Genomic DNA, 8,359 nt, shown 5'->3' on the forward strand with positions numbered 1-8,359 from the left:
CAATTGGCCCCACTTAGTTGGCTATTAAATCCTTAGCTTTGAATTCCATACAACATCCAAATCAGTACTCCTTTCAACATTCCACACTTCAAAATGATACGAAGTTAATTAATTCTCAGGCTGATTTCCTTATTCTTAAAGATACCCTCATCTTTGGTTATTTCCATACTGGGAAATGTGCTTTTCCTATTTATTTCACGTGGGGTAGCACGACCACCAAAAGTCCTCTCTAGAGTAGCTCTATTTGATAGGCCAGAAATTTTCAAAATTAGTAGTTGAGAATTTTAGAGTTTCGATAAATTACAAGAGTTGGCACTCCAACCATAGCGACTCATTTATTTTCTTTAATATATTGATCAGGGTGTCTTCTTTAATGGATGATCCCACCAGATGGCAATTGGCAGAACAAACTATAAGACCTAGATAGGCTTCCATTTCCAGATCAATGAACACAACCCACTTGATACATTGAGCTCATTTGTGGTTTCAGAGTTCCAGCTTATCCACCCTTCAATATCTTTTCATGTCTTTGCTTGTGAAGATGAGCTCTTTTTCTTTTTCTTCTATTCTTCTTCTTCTTCTTCCTCTCTTGCTGCCTGCGTTATTCTCTACCTTTGGAGCTGAAGCTCAGCCCCTATTCAATCCCACTAAGGTTGTGAATTATTCGGTTTCAGCCATTTACATATTCGGGGACTCGACTGTGGACTCAGGAAACAATGACTACATAGCCACTCCTTTCAAGAGCAACTTCCCACCCTATGGACAGGATTTTCCAAATCATATACCGACCGGAAGGTTCACTAATGGCAGACTTGCCACAGATTTCATTGGTAAGAGGAACTGATCGATATCCAACTCCATTAAAAAGGAGCTGAGAATATTTTTCTCTTTTTTTTTTTCTCTAAGTGTTGTAAATGTTTCTAACTTTGTCTGGTCTCAATATGTATATATCTGGTGCAGCGTCCTATGTGGGAGTTAAAGACTTCGTGCCTCCATATTTGGATGAAACACTGGGTTTGGAGGACTTGATGACCGGGGTTAGCTTCGCCTCCGCCGGTTCAGGATTTGACCCACTTACAGCACAAATAACTGTATCTCACTCTCTCCTTTTTCAACTATGTATTTTGCACTAGTTCGAAATTTCAAATGGGAATTTCAGTTTTTTTTTTCTGCTTAGACTGGGAACATAAAGCTTTGCTCACATTGTGGTACATATTCCGGTATAACAATGTGTAGGTGTGGATGTTGATAGTGTTTCTGAATCCTAACAGAGTAACAGTGATTGATCATCTTTTGGATTTCTGGCCTTACTGATCAGATATCTTTGTTTGGTTGGTTGCAGAGTGTAATTAAGATGTCCAAGCAGCTTGAGTATTTCAAGGAGTACAAAACCAGGCTGGAAGAAGCAATAGGAAAGGAGAGAACCGAAAATCTCATCCAGAAGTCTGTGGCTATTATCAGTGCTGGAACAAATGACTTCGTCTTCAATTACTTGGCTGTCCCGATTCGACGACAGGGATACAGCCTTGAGGATTATCAGCAGTTCCTGATGCAAAATCTCCGGGAGTTCATTCAGGCAAGCTTCTAAATTGCTCATTATATTGCAGTGAACAGTAGTGAAGATAGAATATATAGTTGATAGTTAATCCATGTGCATCAGCCTGAGAACTGCTGAATCATTACTTAGAGTACTGAAACTATCACATCAACGGAGACCATTTGTTGGGCAATTTCTGAAGAGAATTTCTGCTTCGAAATTGAAAAAGAAGCAAACAAAAGAAGCTATCCAAATCAGGTTGTTCTAGCCATTTGGTGCTTTAGAGTTTCTTAGAACAGATCAAAACCATGTTCTGTGGCAGAACTCATTTATTGGATTTTAGATTCAATAGCAGCTAAATTAAATGCAGCCTATGAACTGTGAGGATAGGACATAGGCGGTTGGTAGCATTCCATATACAAATATATATATATATATATATATGATGAAGTGTTCATTGGAGGAAGCATGAGAAGTTGATAGCCTTCTCACCAATCACCATGAATGTGGACCCCATAGGTTGGTAGAATGTTTGGTGGCTGTTAAAGAATATTTAATTCGAGTTTTTGCAGCTCCTGCCTGTACTTCGATTATTCTAGGGTTTCCAAGGTGTTTCAGTATTACGAAAATTATTTAAGTGTAAAAAGTTTCGTACTTCCCGACGTTCTTTCTTTCTTCTCCTCTTCGTTTGTTAGGGTTTATCATGGCCCGGGCTGGTCCAATTGGTCTTAGCACCAACTATAAATGGTTATAGCCCCGCCCTAGCGGCTTAGCCTGGTCTGTACGGGGCCGGGCCTGGCTTTAGGCCTATGAATTTATAATTTATATAAATATAATATATTATATAAGAAGGAAAGGTCGGATTAGGATACTTAAAAGGCATGATATCTGTTGATTGGAAAAAGCTTTTCAAGTATATATAATATCTTTTAGGACTATTATACAATGTGTCATTTTATAACATTTAGATCCGTTCGTTTTTTGGTAAGTTATTTATCTGGGTAAATGTAATCATCTGAGTAAGTTTTCTTGAAAAACACTTACCCGAGTAAGTGTATTTACCCATGCTCTTTTATTTCTAAGGTAAATAAGGTAATCATCATTTTAGCCATAAAAATCTATTATTAAAAGGGTCATTTTTGTCTTGTTCAAGTGTTGGCAACTTCTCCCATGTGGTAAAGTTATTTACCCACCTAGTTAAGTGATACTCTGGAAAATAAACTTTCCCTGGTCTCCACATAAATTTAAAAAAGGAACATGGGATTCTTGTCAATAGGAACTAGACCTGTTCACGGGCCAGGCTTCAGGCCTGACTTACACTATGTCGAACTCAGGCTTCAAGCCGGGCCCCATTCAAAATTTGGTAAAAGCCAAGCCCGAGCCCAGCCCATGAATAGGTCTAATAGGAACCAAAATCCCATTGACCAACTTTTCTCCCTCTCAAAATCCAAAAAATGAAAACCCCTTATATACAATATATCAAATAATATAAAATAATATATATATATATATAGAGATATTAAAGGCCGGGCTATAAATAATCACCCCTATTGCAAACCTGATTAGATACCTTGCCTTATTGGAAAAACATCCCCATACAATTAATGAATAAATTACTTCACTTACTCTAAAAGACTCTGAAAGGAAAAAAAAAAAAAAAAAGCCAATTTTCCTAACCCAATTGACATTCTCAAGTGTCTATCTTCAGTGATAAATCTAGGCTCTATTCTAATTACAAAAAATAAAATAAATAAATAAATTATCTAATAATCCTAACTGGTGCGACCTTCATTACTAAATTCTATTATTGTCTACAGGGTTTATGGGAACAAGGGGTACGAAAAATTGCAGTAGTTGGGCTTCCTCCGATGGGTTGTTTGCCAGTTGTTATCACCTTCAATTCACAAGCATCAGCACAAGGAGGCTGTGTAGAAAGCTACTCAGCAGTAGCAAGAGACTACAATCTGAAGCTCCAAGCTGAGTTAGCATTTATGCAAATGAGCGTTGCATTTTACGGGGGTAGAATCATGTATGCAGACATATATCAACCCATAACTGACATGATCCAAGACTACAAAAGATTCGGTGAGTGCTTAAATTAAAGGACCCCTCAACCTATTGTCGTCCGTTGGCATGAACATGATATATCGTTAAACTAGCTTTGTGGCCATCTGGTATAGGCTTTCAGGCTGTGGCTTATGGCTTATTTGCGAGATGGAGCCCATCCGAAAAGCTTATAAGCATCGGTTGAGTTTAATAAGTTTTCCGGAGAGCCCAAATTAAAATTGATCATCAAGCAGCCATTTACACGGCTCTCCATTGAAGTCTCTTCTTTGGAGGAACACTGAGAGCCCATCTCAGCGCTTCTGTCATCGGCCATGGAAACCTCTTTCATTAGCTTCGTTAAAACAACTTAAACAAAGCAGCTAGTTACATCCTTTTGGTTCCATGGAGTTACATACAACGACGGATAGCCCATCCCCAAGGTCCCAACTTGGTGAAGACCGCAAGAATTTAATTACAGGCCTCCCAAATGAGACTCTATGTAGGGGTGCAAGTTGGGTATCTGATTTGAAAATTTTACACTGCATAGGATCCAATACCCCAAACTTTCAAACCGGGCCCATTCAAATTTTAATAATTTTTCAATTTAAGCCCACCCAAGTTACACCTCTAACAAACAGAAAATTGAGGGGAAGTTGTTGATAAATTTTATCAAATTCAATTCCTTAGACCATGGTTTTCAAAACCGGATCAGAACGGACTGTCGGATCAGAAAAATCGGGAACCAGTCAGGTGATCGGTTTCATTTTTTATCAAAACCAGATTTTGGTTAAAAAACATTGATTTAGTCAGCAAAACACTGACCCGAGCATTCAAACTATTCAACGGTTTTGATCATTTTTTAATTTTTTAATTTTTTGTCAATACGGGCCGACCGTTCGATTCAAACGATCGGACCGTTTGACCCTGAAACCGGACCCCTGACTAGTTTGTTCTCTGGGTCACCGAACGGTGAAACCGTTTGACCCGAAAACCAGACCCCTGATCAGTTTATTCTCTGGGTTGCTTTTAAAAACCTTGCTTTAGATTGTGTTTGGTTTGAAAGAAAAGGTAGGGAAATTTATACAAGCCTTTCCCCGCCTTTTCTTTCAAACGAAACACACCCTTTTCTTTCAAACCAAAGACTTCTGTATGTTCTAACAAACTTAATAAGCACTACTTCAAGTTGTCCCATTAACATAGCCTTTATAAGTGAATGGGATTATGAAACACTCTTATGTTGCATCTGGATAAGCATCATGTGTGTGCCTTTAAAACTCAAATGCACAAACCCCCAATTTATACCATTCTGCTTTGGGGCTTAAAGTTCTTTTGGCTTTAGATTAATTATTGTGTTTTCAAAAGTAATTCCTTCCAAACACTCATTATTTTTCAAAATGAATTCTCGTTATTTTTCATTCTTACTCAAGATGAAAATCTAAAATAGACAAGAATGGGTAAAATGAGAAAATATTGCTATAAATTGAATGTTTTTTTCTTAAAAAATGAATTCTTTTTAGATTGACAAGTGCCCTATGTTGTTCATTTTCATTCTTCAAAAAATTTTGTGCCGGTGATCATAAACAGCCTGTCTAGGTCTCCAAAATTGCTGTCATAGATGTTTACCAATAGACAGCCAGTAGTAGTCAATGTCTGTGGCAGTCCACCAATAAACATCTATGGCAGCAGTTTTGTAAGCCTAAACCACCATCAACATAGAGTTTCTTTAAAGAATGAAAATGAGCAAGATGGGGCATAATTATTTTTCATGTATAGACTATCCAAAATTTTGTGCTATGGGCTAATTTTTCGTTCTGAAAAAAATGAGACCTATGGCAAAAGATTTTATAATCGAACGCTCTAATATTATTCATTCTATTGCTAATTACTGTTTAAAATGAGTAAGAATTAAAAGAATGAACCCCGGAGCAGCAAACCAAATATGGTCTAAGTTGCATCAAATCCAGGCCTATCCAATTTAAATTCTAACCAACCCCTTGACATCCCAAATTTTGAAACATTAAGGCTGCATTTGGTATTCCTTATCTCCCTTTTCCAATTAAAATAAGGAATGCCAAATGGGGACTAAGCTAAATTTATTTTTCATTTTCACACACTTACACACTTTTGATGTACAGGCTTTGAAGAGTGGAGGAGTGGATGTTGTGGGACAGGACTAATGGAAGCATCATTCATGTGCAATCCCAATTCTTTAGTTTGTTCCGATGTATCCAAGTACCTCTTTTGGGATTCTGTTCATCCAACAGAGAGAGCATATTACTATATCTTCAGCTCTCTGTATAACACCATAGATCACCTTGTAAGGGATTAGCCTAGCCTCTCTAAGATTTTAAATGATTGATATGATGAGATCTATCAACTGATTGCATATGCCAAGAATATCAAACAAATTAAAGAATAGAAATGAAAAGGAAAGTTATTTTTTATGACTTAGAAAATCAAGAAAGTTACAAAGCAAGAAAGGCTCTTTATGCTTTCCATTGCTTATAGTGCTGCTGTTTAGAGCCAAAAACTTGGAATCTGCAAAGGTAGAGATTACAATGAGACACACTTAACTCCCATCATCTCTTTGTGTTGCCTCTTAGTCTAAAACTAAAAGTTTTTCATCTCCAATTATTACTTCACCTATAGGCCACGAGAAATACCCAGTTCCATTCATCTATTTGATGATTATCTCACTATTTCTACTTTTTCTATCACTATATTGTGTTGCTCTTTCCTTTTTTCTTGATTGGTTTCTCTCATTTATCTCCACCATTTTCTAGCATTTTCTCCTCACAGGAACCATATCCCTTACCTAATTAATTGAACATGACTTATGTTTAGACAGAACTTTTAGAAAATCAAGCCCTAGAATAATGCTTCTTGAGCTTGGAGGGAATTGTTGATCAATAAAATATGATTGGGCATGGTTAAATTTGTAGAATTGGAAAAGATTATGTCAGATCGGGGGGTGATCCAAATTCAACCCAATTTTTAACTAAATCCTATTATTCAATGCAATCCGATCCAAAATCTGATAGGGGGATATCCAAATTTGACAAAATACGATCGGATTTGAATTGAGATTAAATCATGATCCACTATACAAGGATATCTTGGTCTTACACAACTACTTACTCACAACTATTCTCAACTCCACACATACTTCTCATAAATTATGTACATTGGTATTTATACACATGCACGATGGTCCAGTAGCAATACTTTTCAGTACTAAGGTAGTGTTTGGTATCATTGTCACTTCTACTTACAATATTTTTGTGTTGGTAAATACAATTTTTTTGAGAAATTATTTTGTCACATCACATCACATCAAATAATTATTTCCATTTAAAAAATATAGACAATGAATTAGGTATTGTCATTTTTAATAAAAATTCTAAATTTGACATTTGTATTGATAAACATAAGCAATGGTAGTAATGTTGTATTGATAACTCAAAGCATTTGTGATAGAAAAAAAAAATATATGTTTTCTGCAAGTGAAAATGGCAATGGTACCAAACACAACCTAAGGGGTTGTTTAGTACCACGGGCATTTATTTAATAAATGTTTTGTGCTATTTTTATCTTGAAAAATAAGAAAATGGTTGATAGCCATTTATATGGTATTGTTTAACAATTAGACACCATTACGCATCACATAAGCTATTATAGTAAATAAATGATTGGGTGTTGAAGAAAAATTAAAAACGATGTTTCCCCCAACAGTTGACTCTCATACAAATCAAGAAAACATTTATTTAATAAACAAACTTACCAAACACCATGCAAATAACATTTTGGGATAAATATCTATATGATGATGAACTAACACCATTTTTCAAATAAACAGTCATAAAACCAAACACCATGTGAAGGTTGCATGGTCCATGGAATGCCAAACCATTGCGAGTTGTGAGGTGAAGTAACTTGCGATACCAAATATGTAGAAAGATCAGTTATCCACGAGATGAACTCATCTACAAGGTGTATATACAGCAATCTCGCGAAGCCAAATCTTGCACCTTACGATATGATATTTGCTAACAATATTCTTGTGAACTCGATCTCTCACCTACCGATAATTCCTACCAGACAAAGGTGTCAACAATCCCCATTGATCTTCTGCGAGTCCAATTGATAGAGAGGCTAACTACAAGATCCAATCAAGGCGGGGAGATCACATCACACCCAAAATCGGGGAGATCACAACACAAAAGTAGGTTCTACCTGAGAGGGAAACCCAACCCAACATTAAGTAGTTGCAATTAGATTTATCGAAATAATAGTTTTTGGAGAAAATGCACTCTAATGTAAGTATGCTCTAGGGACTAGGGATTATGTAAAAACTACAAATAAGAAGCCAACAACTTTGAGTAGGGGTGAGTGATTATGGGCTAAGCAGCTTAGCCCAGGTCCTGACCCGCACACCTGGCTTGACAGCCTTGACCCCACATGGACATGGGGCCCATGGTTGCACAATTGAAGGCAACCATGTGTATCACTTGAGCAGATCTCAAGTTGATGGGAACAACCGCATAAGCATCATTTGAATTCATTAAATTATTTTTCTGTCCAGCAATTTCAAGAATTAAAGTTGTTCATGGCAGAAACTATCTGCTGGCTAAGCCGCTGGCCAGTCTTATACTAGTAGACGGCAAAGCATTTAGCACAGTTGTTAAAAGTAAGGTCATAGTCGCCCAAGTTGTTGTTCTGTCCACAAACTAGTTGCACAGTGGAGGACGACTTCTGATGGGTTGGAAGCAATAGTAC

The 8,359-nt window shown here is 36.9% G+C and overlaps 1 protein-coding gene across 1 annotated transcript; it reads left to right on the forward strand.

The window, feature by feature from the left end:
- The first annotated feature begins 231 nt into the window (after window positions 1–231).
- Window positions 232–6,039, forward strand: LOC104613165 (GDSL esterase/lipase At5g45960-like). Its single transcript, XM_010280880.2, has 5 exons — window positions 232–830; window positions 961–1,091; window positions 1,343–1,576; window positions 3,355–3,622; window positions 5,719–6,039. Exons 1-5 carry the CDS (start codon window positions 524–526, stop codon window positions 5,910–5,912), a joined length of 1,134 nt encoding a protein of 377 aa, XP_010279182.1. The 5' UTR covers window positions 232–523; the 3' UTR covers window positions 5,913–6,039.
- Window positions 6,040–8,359: the final 2,320 nt, after the last annotated feature.

The sequence above is a fragment of the Nelumbo nucifera genome, chromosome 1, assembly GCF_055504915.1.
Source record: "Nelumbo nucifera cultivar China Antique chromosome 1, China Antique-T2T, whole genome shotgun sequence".
Lineage (NCBI taxonomy): Eukaryota > Viridiplantae > Streptophyta > Magnoliopsida > Proteales > Nelumbonaceae > Nelumbo > Nelumbo nucifera.

Bases quoted from the DNA above. Each gene is read 5' to 3' on its own strand.
- LOC104613165 (XM_010280880.2), top strand. From the start codon at position 524: ATGTCTTTGCTTGTGAAGATGAGCTCTTTTTCTTTTTCTTCTATTCTT. The intron at 1,092-1,342 runs GTATCTCACTCT...GGTTGGTTGCAG, and splicing joins CACTTACAGCACAAATAACT to AGTGTAATTAAGATGTCCAA. The intron at 3,623-5,718 runs GTGAGTGCTTAA...TTTGATGTACAG, and splicing joins CCAAGACTACAAAAGATTCG to GCTTTGAAGAGTGGAGGAGT.